General features: G+C 33.5%; 2 protein-coding genes and 1 long non-coding RNA gene across 4 annotated transcripts; 2 read left to right on the top strand and 1 right to left on the bottom strand.

Annotated features, from left to right (window-relative positions):
* The first annotated feature begins 8,466 nt into the window (after positions 1-8,466).
* Positions 8,467-10,474, top strand: LOC129250033 (uncharacterized). 2 transcript variants are annotated; one of them, XR_008582797.1, is made up of 4 exons: positions 8,467-8,571; positions 8,632-8,871; positions 8,941-9,070; positions 10,420-10,474. It is a non-coding gene; the product is annotated as an uncharacterized LOC129250033 (long non-coding RNA). The 2 variants fall into 2 exon arrangements; XR_008582796.1 differs by having other exon boundaries at positions 8,481-8,571; positions 8,627-8,871.
* A 5-nt stretch (positions 10,475-10,479) lies between these two features.
* Positions 10,480-11,932, top strand: LOC129250029 (uncharacterized). Its single transcript, XM_054889677.1, has 2 exons — positions 10,480-10,862; positions 10,921-11,932. The coding sequence occupies exons 1-2, from the start codon at positions 10,530-10,532 to the stop codon at positions 11,830-11,832; spliced, it is 1,245 nt and encodes a 414-aa protein (XP_054745652.1). The 5' UTR covers positions 10,480-10,529; the 3' UTR covers positions 11,833-11,932.
* On the bottom strand, positions 11,916-12,899 carry LOC129250031 (uncharacterized). The gene is made up of 2 exons (XM_054889679.1): positions 12,720-12,899; positions 11,916-12,647 (listed from the first exon to the last, which is right to left on the bottom strand). Exons 1-2 carry the CDS (start codon positions 12,734-12,736, stop codon positions 12,110-12,112), a joined length of 555 nt encoding a protein of 184 aa, XP_054745654.1. The 5' UTR covers positions 12,737-12,899; the 3' UTR covers positions 11,916-12,109.
* Between the last annotated feature and the right edge of the window lie 5,790 nt (positions 12,900-18,689).

Here is an 18,689-nt window from a genome sequence, read left to right as displayed (position 1 = left end):
GCATTTATTAATGAAGAAATAGAAATTTTAAGAAATAAAGTAAGATTGATAAAAGAAGCAATTGTTAATATAAAGTAAGCCATACAATGGGCTAAAAAAAACATTATAAATTCATTCCTACTAAATAAAGAAGAGATGACTATTGATATAGAAAAATTGAAAAAAGAGAACATGCCCTTTAACAATATAGAGGAAGCTTTAGAATTGGCAAATGTTAATATATTAAGTAATAACACAAACCTCATATACATAATTAATATTCCTTTGACAAATCCTATTTTATATAATAATATTATTGTAAAGCCAATTATTAAAAATGGTTCTATTATAAATTTAACTTTTAAACAAATGTTTGTAAGTGAAAACGAAATATATGCAATAAATAATAATTACTTAAAATATAATAAAATTGAAATTTGTAAAAGAAATCAAATTATAGATCTAAGTAAAAATAAATGTATTAAAAATATCATGACTAATCAAAGACCAACTTGCACAACCAGTAATATTCACCATGTTCAACGCATTGAAGAAATATCAGAAGGACTTATTCTTTTCAATAATGTAAACGAAACTATAAGAACAGAATCCATGAGATATGAGCTAAGTGGAATCTTCCTTATAAGATTTGACAACACTACAATAAAAATCAACGAAAAAGTATATAAGAATCTAGAAGCATCTTATATGACACCTATACCCGCCATAATACAAGAATCTCCAATAGAAGAGAAGAGACTTGACCTATTATCTCTAGAGTCACTTCAAGAACTATTGTACATTTAAAGAACATAAAAATAATTCATAGAATACGAAGAGAAACATGGGTATCTCATGCTACTATCTCTATTGCTTTTCTTTTTACACTTAGTTTAACACTTTTGGCTATTAGGAAAGCAAAAAATAAAAAATTATTAACCACAGTAATCGTGAATCCCGAAACAGAGATACCAGCCCCAAAAGATATTAGTCCAACATCAACAACAAGATTACATAATCTACCCTACTTTTAGAGCGCTCGTGGACGAACGCATTTAAGGGTGGAAGAGTTAACGGGAGTTATTGCTAAATTAATACTACTTATTTTTTACAAGCTCAGCAAACAAATTGTGTCAATTCTGAAGAAATGCTTGCCAGTTGACGGAAGTTGTGTCGATTCTGGGGAACTGTTTCCCAGTCGACGGAAGTTATTATTGAATTAATAATAATTAATTCTCACACGCATAACAATACAAATTGTGCCAATTCTAAGGAATTGGTATTAAAAGCTGGTTGTTGCAAAATAGTTGAAAAATATGAAATAAAAAAAAAAAAACAAAAAATAAATTGCTGAATTGCACTTTAGCTCTTAAGTTTCATTATTGTAAAATTAATTAATAAGATTAGTTCCAATAAAATGTTCAAATGAAGAACAACATCTTCGGACTGAAGATAATTTATTTTTTTTTTTAATAAAAATAAGTCATTGGAATTAACTTATACACTTCTCTTCAACTTTATTTCAGTACAAACAACAAATGCGGTCGCAAAAAAACCTAATTTTTAAACTTCTCCTGGGGCACAGTGGTGCAAAACTGGAATTTACTATTCAAAACAGTCTACAGCACACATTTCTTGACCGATTTGCAATTTATTTTTTTTGAATTGCTCAGGATAAAATTGCTAACAACTCTGTCGTTGCGGATTTTTAAAATATTTTGCTAATATTGAAATATTTAAACAAATACATTTAAAAAACAAAACTTACAAAATCTTTTAAAAATTAATTATTTTTATGAAACTTGGTATCCGGGGGTTTTCTGGGTCGCTGATTGCAAATATGATGTCAGATTGTCAAAATTCAAAATGGCGGATCCAATATGGCGGTCTAAATTTTCTTATAGTTAATTATTGTTTATGAAACTTGGTATCCGGGAGTTTTCGGGGTCGCTGATGACGAATCTGATATCATATTTGCAAAATTCAAAATGGCGGAGAAATTTTTTAAAATTTATTCGAATTTACTTTAAACTTGTAACTCGGGGGTTTTTGGGATCGTTGATTACAAATCCGATGTTAATATTCCTAAACTTGAAATGGTAAATCTGATACGGTGAAAAGTTGCAAAACAGGGTAAAGGCGATAAGAAAAGATCTCGAGTCAGTAAAGGTGAGAGGAAAAGTTCTCGAGTCAGTAAAGGCAAGAGGAAAAGATCTCCAGCCAGTAAAGGCAAGGGGAAAAGATCTCCAGCCAGCAAAGGCAAGAGGAAAAAATCTCTCCACGTTATTACTCTATAAGCTTGCTAATAATAGATCGGAAATATTATTACGTAGGAACATAAAAGAAAAACTGGTTTAGTGTTAAAAAAGCAAGAATAAAGTTATCTAGCGAAAAAAGTCAATTTAAAAATTTTCTGTATTATCGACCGACAAAATAAAGTAGTGTCAGTTTCTCATAGATGGCGTGTTAAGCATTTAACATAACTTCTCTCACATATGAGTTCAATCTTATATATTATAAGTACAATAGCTTACCTGTTGAGACATTTTACAAAGATTTTAAAATTTGGTAAGTAATGTTGTCGGTCTGATTGTTTTATGATTATTGTAAATTGTAATCTATATATTATCTTAGATTTTTGAAAACTGTGCTTTTGTTATAAAATTATTTGACATATTATTTATATTATTTTGTAAATGTCTGAAAAGCTACAATGGACTACTTCAAAGTATCAAAGGCAGTTCTTTGTAACTTTTTAATAGAAAATAAAAGTAATGATATACAAGATTTACTTGATCATTTGGAAGTTAAATTTGTTCTGGATTCGAAACAATTAGAAATTGTAAAAAATGATTTGACTAGGTCTTTTTTCAGCACATTTAAAAAGAAATGGAAAGATTCTATGTACGTTAAAAGTAGTTTTGAAAAAAAATTAAAAAAATGGTTAGAAACTGATTTTATTGTGGATTTTACAAAAGCAAAAACAAAAACAGGTAGAAAATGTACTGACAATTTTGAAAAAGCTTCTGCATCCACAAAAAGACGAAAATTAATAATGATTGAAGAGTCTTATACAGAATCAGAAATACAAGAATCATTTTTGCGAATATTGAGAAAAAGTGGAAGAAGTAAATTAGCAACAAAAATAGTCTTTTTAATGAAAGTAGAAAATACTGAAGATCAAAATGATAGCACAGATTTTATTAAATTCTCGGCAGAAGAAGCGTTAGCTTTAATCGAAGACACAAAACTTTCAAAATATCAATACGAATCAATACAATTTCAGGCTAAGAAACGAAATGCAAATATTTTTCCAACATACCATCAAATTCTTGAAGCAAAAAAGAGTTGTTACCCTTCGAACATACTCATTACGGAATTAGGTGCAAGTATTGAATTACAGTCCCTAATAAATCATACTGTACTTCGACTTCTTAAGGATTCTAGTTTATCCCTTCCACCTTTTCAAGAATTAAATAAAACTTGCAATTTAGATTTCATTTTAAAATATGGATGCGATGGTTCTTCCGATCAAAGCATATATAAGCAAAAATTCAGTGAATCAAATGCCTCAGATGAATCAATATTTGCAGAGTCAATGGTACCTTTGTGCTTAAAAACAACTGATAATTCAAAAATTGTATGGCAAAATCCTCATCCATCGTCACCAAAACGTTGCGTTCCAATTTCTTTTGAATTCGCGAAAGAAACAAAGGAAAGGACTCAGTCGAAAGTGGATGACATTAAAAATCAAATTAGAGAATTGCAACCAATAATAGTTGAAAAATCTGAAGGCACCTATATAGTTAAAGCAGACATGGCTTTAACTATGGTGGATGGTAAAGTTTGCCAAGCTTTAACAGATACACCTTCAGCAGCAACTTGCTATATTTGTGGAGCAAAAACATCCGAAATGAACAATTTAGTCAGACTCGCAAACAAAGAAGAAAACCAATGTTTTTTTTGAATTTGGCCTTTCTGTATTGCACATGTGGATAAGAATGATGGAATGCATTTTGCATGTAGCATATCGATTAGATTTTTGCCGGTGGAGTGTAAGATCTGATGATCATAAAGTGCTTCTTCGAAATACTAAACAAAAAATTTGTAAAGAGTTTAGAGAAAAAATGGGGCTTATAATAGATCAGCCAGCACATGGTTCTGGATCTTCTAATGATGGCAACACTGCGCGTACATTTTTTCAGGATATTGAGTTAACATCAGAAATAACAAAAGTAGATAAAGAGTTAATATATAGATTCAGTATAATTTTAAAAATGTTAAGTGTAAGTAGAAAAGTACCAACAGACTTTTTTAACGACTATACTTACAAAACAGCTGAGTTGTTCATAAAGCTCTATCCCTGGTACTATATGCCATCTTCTATTCATAAAGTGTTGATACATGGTGGTAAAGTAATAGAGAAATTTTTACTACCTATAGGGAAATATTCAGAAGAGGCTGCTGAAGCCAGAAATAAGGATTTCAAACGTTTCAGGGAGTTCAATACTCGTAAAATGTTACGAACCATAACAAATGAAGACTTAATACATAAACTTTTAGTTTCTTCAGACCTTTACATAGCCTCATTAAGAAAAGAATGGAGAAGCAATTCTGCAGCAAATGATCCCGAAATAGAAGAACTTATACAGCAATTTGAATCAAAGAGAATGTAAAACTTTGTCTTTAAAATCTACTAGACTATTAGACTATTACTAGACCTCTTGCCTTTACTGGCTAGAGATCTTCTCCCCTTGCCTTTACTGGCTGGAGATTTCTTCCTCTTGCCTTTATTGGCTGGAGATCTCTTCCTCTTGCCTTTACTGGCTGGAGATCTTTGTCTCTCGCCTTTACTGGCTGGAGATCTCTTCCTCTTGTCTTTACTAGCTGGAGAACTTTTCCTCTCACCTTTACTGACTCGAGAACTTTTCCTCTCACCTTTACTGACTCGAGATCTTTTCTTCTCGCCTTTATCCTGTTTTCCAACTTTTCACCGTATCAGATTTACCATTTCAAGTTTAGGAATATTAACATCGGATTTGTAATCAGCGTTCCCAAAAACCCCCGAGTTACAAGTTTTAAGTAAATTCGAAAAAATTTTAAAAAATTTCTCCGCCATATTGAATCCGCCATTTTGAATTTTGCAAATATGATATCAGATTCGTCATCAGCGACCCCGAAAACCCCCGGATACCAAGTTTCATAAACAATAATTAACTATAAGAAATTTTGACCGCCATATTGGATCCGCCATTTTGAATTTTGACAATCTGACATCATATTTGCAATCAGCGACCCAGAAAACCCCCGGATACCAAGTTTCATAAAAATAATTAATTTTTAAAAGATTTTGTAAGTTTTGTAAGTTTGTAAGTTTTGTTTTTTAAATGTATTTGTTTAAATATTTCAATATTAGCAAAATATTTTAAAAATCCGCAACGACAGAGTTGTTAGCAATTTTATCCTGAGCAATTCAAAAAAAAATAAATTGCAAATCGGTCAAGAAATGTGTGCTGTAGACTGTTTTGAATAGTTAATTCCAGTTTCGCACCACTGTGTGGGGGTTCTATAGGGTTCCTAGGAGGTTGGGACTTGCACAGTTATAATGGTGTGACCTTGCTTTTTCTAATGGGCGTGGTGGGTGGCGCTTCCCCCACCGGCCTCCATTCAAATATATCGTGGTACTAATGAAAAGTATTGCCGAAAATTGTGCAATTAAATTAGATTTTCTTCTAATTAATTTCTAATTCATCTAGAATTAGCTGTTTAATAGTTCTCTACATTGCCCTTTGGTCTCATGCCACTTGAATTTATTTTTGCAGAGCGATTTCTGCATTGCTTACATATGTATGTATACTTTTGCCAATCACTATGTTTTCTGCTCCACTTGGCAGTCGGCTTCAAAAAATCGTTTTTTTTTTATAGCGGAATTCAAAGTGATTTCGGAGTTACAGGCCTGTGTACCGTCCCTCGTGTGAGTATACTGTCTACCTTCTGAAAACTTTGAAACACGTTTTCTTAAAACCATGCTTTTAAAAATGGCGTGTAAGATTAAAAAAAAACGACGGCAGTTATCGTTTCAAACCGATAATCTATATAAAGATAATTAAAATGCGCAACTAATTAACTAACAAAATACAAAAAAAAATCATTTTTTAATGTTATTTAACACTTTTTTGAAAAAAAAAGCGAAAAAGAGCACTTTTTTCAATAATTAATTGTGTGTTCATTTTTTCATATTTTTATACAAGAGTAGCCTATTATATGCGGGAAAGCCTTCTGAATAAGACAATATCTTCCCTTTGAGTTTCAGGTGAAAACTACGACCGCACTCTTACACGCCGTTTTACTAGCGCGCAACGAGAAGCTGTGCGAGATCCCTCATGTGTCCGCCATTTTGGATTTTTTATTTATGTTAAAAAATTGCTTATTACTCTTTAAGAGGATAAATTTTTTCACTTGAATTCCCTCAATATGCAAAAAATTCTTGCATAATTTAAAGAAGAAAATCACGTTTTCGGGATTTTTTCGATAACTCATCTATGACTTCATCAGCTGTGATTGGAATATCATGATGAATAGCTAGAGCAGTCAATCCGTTCAAGCGATCCTACAATAAAAAAAGAGACAAAAATAAATGTCTAATTTTGTAATAAAATTTATAGATCTTAGAGAAAAGATTAAGATCTTAAAGAAACTTACTTCTTTTGTCGTGTTTCTCAAAATCTTCTTTATCCGTTTCAAACTAGAGAAAGTGCGTTCCGCAGTAGATGTTGATACTGGTAAAGTAGCTAATATCCTTAGCAACACATTGATATTCGGAAAATTTTCTTCTGGACAATGATCAAGTGCATCCAATGAGTTTCCAGGTTTGATATCGCCTTTACGAATTAAATATCTCTTCCACACTTTTAATTCGACAAGAACAGCGTGTGGCCCCTGGTAAAACTCGACTGTTTTGATGAATTTATTAGCTACTTTGTCGATTTCGTGAAAATCATGCTTGAATAGGACCGAAAATCCTTCTAATATATTTTCATGTTTGGTAAATCTTTCTCCAAGATCCATGATGTAAAAATCTAGAAAAGGATTGAACGCTGTCACACGAAAATAATCTTCCGTGCTTTGAACTTCAGGATTTGCTCGATAATTTTGTCTGCGCGCTATTCTTTTCTGTTTGATCTCAATGTCAAGATTTTCAGAAATTTTTTTCGAAGCTTCGTAAATTGCAGAAAAAGCGTCTTCTTTTGCGAGAATCTTTTTTACTTCCTCGCGCAAATCTTTGGCGAGATCCATGGCTTGGACCAAATCTAAATTAACCTTTTGCAATTCACGACTCAAAGGCAACGAAAGTTGAAAAATTACATTGATAATATGTAAACATTTTAAAAATTCGAAATCCATGGTTTTTTCAGATTTTTGGCGTCTTTTTCCGAGGTTCTCATTGCATCTAGACTTTCGTAAACAAACGAGAATAACTCAAAAAAGTCGTTGACGGCTTCATATTTCGAAACCCATCGAGTCAGATTCAATCTTTTCAAAGATTTCGTTCGTGGAGTTTCATCAGATTCTTCAATCGTGTTTTCCAAAATGGCTTTTCTTTTAGGGGTATGCAATGTTCAACACTCTCTCCACTTTCATCGAGAGAATTTTCTTCGACTATATTTTCACTACCTGACGCTTCACAACGAAGTTTCTTCGCAATCGTTTCAGCAGATAATTCTGCATTTTCTTCATTTTCGCTATTCTTAGCAAAGGGTGTTCTTGCCACTAAAAATCTTTTCATCATGAGATGATAAACAAATAACAATGCAAACGTGATTATGGAATAGGTTATAAATCCGCAATATTGACTCTATGTTCGATTATCGAACTTCAATACGTCCTTATCGATGACAGCGCCATTTCATGCCTTTCAATTGGTAAGCCCGTTTAGGCGCGGGAATTCCATTCTGTTCAATTGCAAAACTATTATAAAAAGATGTTTTCTTTCTAATTTTAAAGTGGTTTAAATGATGTCATACTGCAAAAAGGTTGAAGGCATTTCGAGAAATGGACGCATATACATGTATAAGTACAATTTTTCAAAAATTTTAGTTTCAATGTCTCATGGGTCGAATTGATCCCCTTTCCCCCCCTATCTACGCCACTGGTGTGAACCGATTTCAATGAAATTGCCGTTTAATATTTCACCTATAAATATTTCTTTCTTGAAAACGTTTGATTTGGTTGTTTTTTGAGTTTGCTTAAACTTCTGCATTTAAGTCGATCAAAATCGACTCATGATCGCTCGCTTTATAGTGGTTCGTTTCAATATTAGACATACATACTTGCTAGTGCATAGTGAATTAATGTCGCAGTAGATTGAAATACTTTCGTGGCAAGGCGAATTTATTACAGGTGATGGCAACCACATATAAGTAAAAACATACATGTATTTGTTGTTGCCTTTAGTGTAGGCTGTTTGTTTCAGGGCGATTCGCTTGTTAAATTAAATTTCTTAGTACTTTCCAAGGTGGATTTATTAATTTGTGGGCCTGAGGAAATTACTTTGAAGATGTCAGCATTTGCGATGCAGTGATGTGAATGCAGGTAAGCAAAGAGAATACTTACCGATACTTGCATTTAAATAATATTTCTTCCTAAGCATAGCGGAGCCTAGGAGGATTCCATATAACTACAATGGGCGTTAGAAACGCTCGCCAAAACTAAGCAACGATTGTTTTCCATACTTATACCGATTAGCAGAAGAAAAAGAGAAAAAACGTTTAGCTGATTTACCACCTGAAGAAAAGTTAGTTGAAAAAATACGCTGGAAATTGTCACAAAATAAAAAGTCGACACATTTCCCACAGTTCATTGAAGATTTAGTACGTAGCTTATGTGTGAATTGTAAGTTCTTGTAGATAGGAAAAAAATCATCTACGTTTGCGCTATTTTAATTATTAATACACATTTCAGTATCTGCCACGGGCATTAATAAGATGAAAATGAATGTAGAGAATGAAGCTTGGACACGGAAAAGTTTAAAATGGAGAAACACAACGCAAAAAAACTTCGAAACAAGGACAAAATTAAAGTCTCACTACGAGTAAGTACAGAAAGTAATGTACAGGGTTGGCCATATTAAACTGACCCATGTGATTATTAAAAAAATATGGAAAAAGAAACATTTTTTTGTATTTCATTGTGAAAAACATTTAATTTAGTTCAAGGAGATTCGTTTACATCACTTTTTGAATATGATATCGCGCAAGTGGTCGCCCTTAGCTCGTATAGCGTAATGTGCCCGTTTTTCGGCGTTTTCCATAGTTTTGGCCAGCGTCTCGGCCGATATGGCGGGTATTTCCCGTCGGATATTGGCCTTAAGTGCGCCTAGTGTCTTTGTTGACGTAAACCTTAGATTTCAAATAGCCCCAAAGAAAAAAGTCCGGTGGCGTCAAATCCGGTGATCGTGGCGGCCAGTCAAAATCGCCGCTTTTTGATATCAAACGGCCAGGGAACAAAGTCTTCAATAAGTTGACGGTGGCTCGTGCTGTGTGTGGTGGTGCGCCATCTTGCTGAAACCAGAAGTGCTCCATACCATTTTCACGAACAATCGGCATCACAAAATCGGTTATCATGGCCCGATAACGCTCTTGATTGACGGTGAATGGTTGGTGTTGACCATTTTCAAAGAAGAACGGCCCAATGACCATATCAGCGCAAATGCCACACCAGACTGTAACTTTTTGGTCGTGGAGAGGTACCTCTTCAATAATTTGAGGGTTTTCAGTGGCGTAGAAACGGCAATTTTGCTTATTTACGGTTCCGTTCAAGGAGAAATGGGCCTCATCACTCATAATGATTTGATGCCAAAAATCCTCATCAGTTTGGGCCATTCGGACGACAAAATTGGCATATTCCAAGCGACGAGGCTTGTCGGCCGGCAACAGTTGTTGATTTAGTTGTATTTTGTACGGGAATATCCCCAAATCCAAACGAATGATACGTCGTAGAGTGGTCCGAGGGATGTCCAACTGAGATATTTTCGTTAGATCGTCTTGGCCGCTTTTTATTTGGACGTCGGGTATTAGCCACAGTGCCGGAAGACAAAAATCTTTTGTGCATTTGCTTGATTGCGTTCTTTGACGGCGCACTTTTCACTTTATTTTTTTTTTCTCCACGCACGTTGCGTTTTTACAATCGAGAAGGAATTTTGAATGTACAGCTGAACAATTTCAGCGCGTTCTATTGGGGTGTACTGTTTCATGGTATAAATCTCCTTCGACTGACGCTTCCAACGCGGTATGTCATTAGCTGATCTGAAATTACAGTAAAAAGTTATAGGGTTACTCAATGGGTCAGTTTAATATGGCCAACCCTGTACATATGTAATATTGAACTCAATTGTGTATGTATCACATTTTTAATTTGCAATTTTTATTACTATTCTCATAGGATATTGATGGCTATCAGAAATACAGCAATGCTACTAATGACTATGATGACTTTGGCTGACTTCCTAAACGTCACGATGCAATGTGTACTGCGATGCGAAATCCATTGCGATGCAATTTTTCGATACCACTGCATTGCTTTGCATACATCTAGGTGGCAGCATTGTTTCATTTAAGAACACAGCTGATGCAATCAAAATGGATGTGACGGTGAAAAAATTAGCAATTTGCTCTTTCGCTGAGTTATTTAGTGAAAATCAATCCAGTAGTGATTTACTTATTGCAAAAAAGATGAGAAAAAGACACAAATTGATTTTTCACTTGTGGAAGACGCAGAGAATCGCGAGAAATATTCCAAAATGCAAAAAGTTTCTCGAGTGCATTGAAGAAATGCCCAACGATGTCTTTTATAGCCATTTCAGGATGCAAATACAAACATTCCAGGTAGTATACATAAATAATAAATATTAACGTAGTTTTATATTAATATTTTATATTTCAGACTCTTTGCGAAATAGTACAACCCTTTTGGCCGGCAAAAAATGCAGGACGTCCCAATATACCATTGAAGCTAGCATTGCATATTACGCTTTGGAGATTAGGAAATCAAAATAGTTTCCGTGAATTAAGTAATATATTTAACGTTGGTATTGGTGCTACTTATCGGGTATTTTTCAAAACGATTAAAATCTTATTAAAACTAAAAAGTCGTATCATAAAATTTCCCTTGACCGCATCAGAGCGTCGGATTGTTATGGAAAAATTTCAGGCAATGCGCAGCAACCCATTTCCGTTTGTCCTAGGATGCGTAGATGGGACACACATCAAAATCACCCAACCAACGCAAAGCAGCATCAGTTTTTATAATAGAAAAGGCACATTTTCAGTAATAGCGCAAGCTGTTGTGGATAGCGAATTGCGTTTTATCGACGTTTTTGCTGGATATCCTGGGAGGTGTCACGACGCTTCCGTGTGGCAAAGCAGCCCTTTACGTCAAGCAATAATAAACGGAGATATTCCCTTTCCTCCTGAGTGCCATTTGCTGGGAGATGCAGCTTATCCACTGGAGAGATTTCTTATGGTACCATATAAAGATACCGGCTTTTTAAGTGAGGGACAACAAAGATTTAATACTATTTTAAGTAGTACAAGAGTCTGCGTGGAACAAGCGTTTGGAATTTTAAAGAAAAAGTTCCGTATACTGAATTTCATTGAAATTCGCAACATCAAGCTTGTAAAAAATATTATAATTTCATGTATGATACTCCATAACATCATTATAAATAACGAAAGTTTTACCACTTCGGATCTTCCTGATATATTAGAAGATACAAGTACGGAATCCCGAGCAGACATCGAAGAGTTGGATGGTAGATCAAAACGAGATCAATTAACCAATTTATTATCAGCTTAAAACTTTAGTTTTTACAAAGAGCAACCTGAACTTTAAATTTCATTTTACGACATACATATGTATACGTACATTCCTTTAACATAAACAAAATAAAACTAATATCAACTAAAAATAAAACTAATGTTTTGTATTTCAACACATTTATTTTCTATTATTATTCAGGTTTTAACCTATTCAGGTAACAGTTCAAATGTAGCGTTTTTGTTTCAGTCTTTATGTTACCAAAATAAAATTAACATAAAAATTGTTTTATTAAAAATTTAAATTAATAGGAAAATCACTGCATGTTTGATAACAACTCTCGCAATTTTTTCATTTCTTCTATTTTCAAGCGTTCAATTTCCAACTTCTCTTTTTCCATTTGCAAAAACTCCTCCATGTACTTCTTGTCTGTCTCACAAATATCACTCATAATTTCCTTAACATCACGTTTAGATCTCTTTGAAGTGAAAGCAGGTTGCTCCTCACTTTCAGACAATTCTAATATTGATGAATCCAAGATATCTTCAGGAACCACAATATCTGCGCGTGTGCCGTAAATTTCATCTAAAAGATCAAAAAACTCCCAATTTGTCGCACCTTGCCCAGATGTGTTGTTCCTTTTTTTAATGCGCCTATAGGTTACCATTAGATTTAAAAACTTTCGAGTTATATCGTCACGAGTGAATGTCAGTCCTGGTTCAGTTTCTTTCATTTTAAGGAGCACCTGCTGCCACAAAACTGTCTTTTTGCGTTTTTTGCCCGCAAACTCCGGTTCACTTTCCCACCTGGTCGTGATCAATAACTTGGTCAAATTGAATGTCCACTTCTTTTCACTAAAATGTAAATAATAAATAAATTAGTTGGGTACAACTCAAATTATTTTACAATTAAGCACATTTACTTACGTTTCAACCTCTGCCATTTTAATTGCCTTTTAAAATACAAGTATCACAAAATTTAGTGATGCGCAAATTTCGATTACGATGCAAGTCGATACCTGATGCATGCATTTAGGAATTTTCGACGGTAACGTATAATCGACTTTTGCATTTAGGAACATTTGACTTTGTACTTATGCAGCGCAAATGGCATTTAGGAAGTCAGCCTTTGTGTAAATAATGTTGAGATGCGCAAACCATATTGCATAAAAAATTATTGCTTCATGTTGTTTGTAGAAAATCTAGACAGTAGTAGTAGTAGTAGTATGCTATTCTTTAATTAATTTATAAAAAATGATGGCTAAAAATTGATTTCATTCATACATTAATTCATTTAATATAGTAAAGTAAATAAATAAAAATGTTTATGACAATAACGATGTTGTCTGTCACAGCATTTAAGTATCTTTGTCTGATTTCCTTCAGTGCAGGGCACCTTCCTAAGAAGTGATACATGTCTTCTTCTTCGTTTGAGTTGCAAAGTGTGCAAATTTTTACCGTGTCTCATTTTTAACAAACCACATCTTGCTTTAAATATGGTTGTTATGTCAGCTAACCGCATATCTTCTCTGTATGTAAGTATGATTCTCCTTTTGAGTAATCTAAGTGGTTATATATTCGAGTGGTGCTTGATAGTGCTTTTTGTTTTGCCGTGTTTAAATTTTGTAGTTTAATCTTTGATAAAAGCTGGGTACAGCGATTTTGCCAGTCCGTAGCAGTTATGTTTTCTTCAAGCTTTAGGCCAAACTCCATACCTAAGTCATTGAGTTGTTTGAGCCAAAACACGTTTTTTCGTAATATGCACTATGTAAGTTTGTGTATAAGTCTACTGCTTTTGTATTTATAGATAGTTTTCCAAATGCATTTCATATGTAGTTCTAACAAATATAAATAGCTATCTTCTACGTTAGTTTCTAGCGTTATTGCATAATTCGGGGTGAGGTCAGGTAATTTGAAAATTCTTTAAAAAAATAACGCTAAAGTTTATTTACTTCTTCAAACAGCGTATAACCCCAGATTTGAGCGGCGTAGGTTTGTATGGCTCTGCACACAGCCTGAAACAGCTTCCATTTAGCTTTGTATGAGATGAATGGCTTAGCCTAAAAATTGTTCCATGTAATATTAATGCCAGCTTTTGCTGAATTATTTCTGGCTTGCACATGTTTAGCAAACGCCATTTTGGATGTGAGAATGACACCAAGATATTTATATTCTGCTACCACTTTTATTTCCTCACCTTTGTACCACCATTTTTGCCTTGGCTAGTTGAGCACCTTTTCTAAACACCATCGTCTCAGATTTCATTAAATTTTCTTCCATGTTCCACTCAGCGCAATATATTTCTAGTTTTTTAATCATAGATTGCATGGCTTTGGGAATATCAGCTAAGATAATAATATCATCAGCATATAGAAGAAGGCGTACCTTTAATCCATCAATCAGTATACCTCCTTTCCAACAGTCATGTAGATCATTCAGGTATAATATGAAGAGCAAAGGTGAAAACGGACAACCTTGTTTCACCCCTGTACCGGTTTCAAAGAAATCTGATACTTCTCTTCCTGTCCAAACTGCTGTTCTCGTATTCGAATATATATTTCCAATCAGATTTGTTATTTTGTTGGATAATCCCATCTGTCGAAGTTTGAAAATTAATGGCCTCCTGGGTACCCTCTCGAAAGCCGCTTTGAAATCCACAAAGTATGCATAAACTTTTTTGTTTTCGTTGAACTTTAAATGTACTATATGTAGATGCAAGATAATATATGTTGGCCACCGTTGAGTAGTTTTTTCTAAAGCCGGCTTGAAATTCAGTAAGCATGTTAATGTTTTCTATCCAGTTTGTAAGTCTTTCATTAGTCAATCCTATTAAAACTTTCGCGATACAGTTCATAAAGGATATTCCCCGATAGTTACTTGCTATATTTGCATTTCCTTTTTTAATAAATTTGGGAAAATTATTTCCAATGATTGGGAAAATTATTGTTTTAAATAATGATTCGTCGATCCTTCCGGCTCGAAGATGATGTTGTATACTTTCGTTAGCTCCATGATAAATTCTGTTGAGGCAGCCTTTAGTAGCTCATAAGGTATTCTGTCTTCTCCAGGTGCTTTGTTTGTTTTAGCATTTTTAATTATGATATTTGTTGGGCTTCGATTATTGTTACATCTTTATCAAGGACCGTATCTGTATGCAAAGCAGTTGCATAATGAATATCTTTTGTTAACTGAGGCTGATTTAGTAAGTCTTGGAAATAGTTTTTAAACTCCGATGTCGCAATATGTACACCAACTTTAAATGATTCTCCTCTTATTTCTGGCAAGGCTCCACCAATCTTTTGAATTTGCGGTTTTATTGATTCTTTTTTCCAGTTCTTCATAATAATACTTGCCAGTGTTTTTGTGTGTGTTTTTCGCTGTTGTCTTCGGCACAGACGTTTTTATTACACTGTCAAGTTTTTCAAGATTTATCATTTCTCCTCGATTTGCCAGCTTAATCAGATTTTTGTTTAGGTTTAATTGATATTTTGATACACCTTTTTCTTTCAGTATTCCTTTTAGTAGCTGGCTTATATTTTCAATTTCGTTCGGCGCTCTATCTATGTTTAGTGTCAGTTTAATTGGCATATGATCAGACCATACTTTTGATTCGATTTCAAATCTTTCAACATAGCTCAATCCTTCATGCGAAACTGCACAGATGTCATTTACAGAGTTGCCTACTGCACTAATAAACGTAAAATTGCCTTCCTCATCACCAACTATTTTGCCATTCAAGACTATAGGACCATAATCGTTAAAAAATTCCAAGAAATTTTTACTTTTATTATTTAGTACATCATATCTAGAGGTTCTTTTGCCGATGTCTGCTTTGAAAGTGGTTATGTACATGTCTTCGATCTCTTGTTGCCTATTTCCAATTCTGACATTCAAGTCACCCATAACCACTGCAATTTTCTCTGGAGTTTCCTTGAAAAATTCCTTCACTAACTCTGCTTCCTATGCCAAGCTGCTCCTCTTATATACAAGGGTATAAATGTAATGTTGTTCCCTTTTTCGTGAAATCTTATTACATCTATTCCGTTGTCAGTTTGAAAGCTACATTTTATGCCCTTTTTTTGCAATTCCTTACTAACGCCCTACACACATTCTTCAGAAGCTCTTCCAAATTTGCTACTTCGACTTGCTGCTTTCAAAAAGGTGTCTGGGAAGTATTTCTTTGCTTGGTTTATTTTCTCCTCAGTTAGAAGGGTGCCTATGAGTACAAACGCATGCTGCTTTACAATGTACTGGAAAAATGCCGGGAAAATATATTTGTTCTCAAGGCCATTGACAATATAGGAAGTGATATTTAGTTTAAATTGTGTACATTTCAAATCATTTGCAGTTATACTACTTTTAAGTTTATTTTTATTAACTAATTTGCTCTATCTAATTATTTGCATTAATTTTACTTAGTAATACATAATAATCTATGTTTACATGTTGAAGCCCATCTTCATACAACGTATTTAAAGTGTTACTTGCATCTTCCTGGCCACAAACCAGCTTTTGTTCCTTTTTTCACCTAAACCATTCGTTCGTAATTTTCATCTTATCATCTTTGACGACTATTCGGTGCTTAGTGGTAATCGCCATAATCTCCTTTTTCAGCTCCACCACAGCTTTTTTGTCTTGCAGCCGCTCTAGGTTAAGATCTCTCTCTATGTAAATTGTGGTGTTCGCTAACTTATTTGAATTTTTGAAAACTATTCCAATATCCTGTTCGGACCTCATTTCTGCTAGCACTGTCATTTTTCCGTCTCGCTCAAATATTTTTTTCGTTGACTTGATCATTGATGAGTTATTAATTTTCAATATCTCCGTGCATACTTTAGCAACTTCTTCCTGGGTTGATGTATAGTATTTGCATTTAAAACTTTGAATATTAAATTTTTTTTATTTAAATTGGTCTTCTAGTTGTGCAAGTCTTCTTTTAACCATATCTTTTATCTGCTTTAAGGGGGAACGCCACTGCGAAAATTCAAAAAAAAAACGGTTTTTTTCATAAATTGTTAGTATAATTATTCAAGAAAATGTGGTAAAAATCTTAAAGCGAAATTCGCTTTATTCCCGATTATACCTACGTGCACTTAAGTGAGCGGCCGTTGGTTCGGCCCCGTAGCGCTTACGATACGATGCTTTATTTCTAACGTGTTTTTCTCGAAACTACTTTTTTTGATACGGTGGCAACGATTTCTCGAAGACTAATGAACCGATTTAAATTTTCGTTGCGTTGCACGCAGCCGATTTTCAAAATTTTGAAAATAACTATTTTTTTGGGCGTGTTGAAAATCAAAAAAATGGTGAAAAACACACATCAAAATTTAAATCACCACCATTTTGTCAAAAATATACAACGATAGCCAGTATTGTGTAGATTAATAAAATTTTCGGTTTTTTGATTTCAGATGATTGTTCATTGCTGTATCGCTGCCACCAGATGACGTCATTTTTTTTAACTCGTTATGTTTATTTACATAAATTTGTCAATTTTCAATATTTTTTAATAAAAATTTACATCAACATATTTTAATACATACATAATATATTGCCTTTTGTCCGATCCTCGAATAACCATTCCTATTTACAAAAAAAAATCCCAAAAATCTACTATTTTTTTACCCTCCACAGTGGCGTTCCTCCTTCATTTTATCAACTTCAAGCGTCAGGCATTCGTTTCAGGTTTTTAACTCAGCAACATCCTTAGACAATTCATTTATCATAGTTTTTCTAGCATCTCCTTGTTGCTCTATTTTATTATAAACTTAAGAGATTCTACATCTAAGTCCAAGTCCAAGATTTAGATAGAATACATACAAATAGGTCGCTATGACTTACAACTAGAACTGGACACATAAAAATTCTGGATAACAAATTTCTAACATGCTTGTGAATTCATTTTATATAATTATACTTTATTAAATATGTATAAAAGAAAGAAAAACACGTTTTTACACTTTTTGAGATCTCTGTTGAAACATATTACATGGATGATGAATGAGAGTATTTTATTTTTTAAGATATACGAAAAGCTTGTTTTTATAATCTGTATTTAGAACAAAAGTTCTTAAACTTTGCATTTAAATTTATTTTAATTTTATTCCATTTACATTTTATCCTCTGCTGTGCGCTGTGCGGTATCGATATACATAGGTCTGTATGACGTTCTCTAAATCTGTTATCACCTATGATATAAAAAAAGGTTATTACAAAATTCAAATTTTTATTAACAAAATTCAGAACAGACATTTAAGATATAAATTTCAGAACTAAAAACCAAATTTACAATATTTCCATAATATTAAACAGTGTAGAAAACTTAGATTAACAACATAAGAAACCATTAAATTGCTAAAAATATATAGAAGTTATTAACGAAATTAATAATTAAGAAACTAAAATATCATATATATACTAGGAATTATTTAGATTTCTTACATATAAAGTAGTTTTTTAATTGCGTTTGAAATACATGTTTGGCCCTAGAAAAGTCTAAATCCAAAAGAGAGGCGAGATAATTAAGGTCAGACAACTGTCCTACATGTCCTATAATGTCCTACTAAAGCCAATGCGAAAAGTTTTGCAACGGCGAAAATTTCTGCATGAAACATTAAACTGTATTCTTTCTAGAAGGACCGGGCAGTCAATTTGTCCATTTTTGAGATCAAAGATAAACGATACTGCCTGAAAAGTACCTCTGCCACTTAATGGAAAGAGACTAATCAAACGACAGCGTGATTCGTATGATGGTTTCGGGTCTTTGTTTGAACCCTCTCCACTCGATTTATATGGACTGCATGATAAGGTCTCCAAATAAAAGAGGCATAATCTAATTTGGACCGAACAAACGCAGAGTATAATATCTTAAAAGTATATGGGTCAGCGAAGTGCGAT

The sequence above is a fragment of the Anastrepha obliqua genome, chromosome 6 (genome assembly GCF_027943255.1).
Source record: "Anastrepha obliqua isolate idAnaObli1 chromosome 6, idAnaObli1_1.0, whole genome shotgun sequence".
Classification (NCBI taxonomy): domain Eukaryota; kingdom Metazoa; phylum Arthropoda; class Insecta; order Diptera; family Tephritidae; genus Anastrepha; species Anastrepha obliqua.
This window is presented reverse-complemented; position numbering and strand designations above follow the sequence as displayed.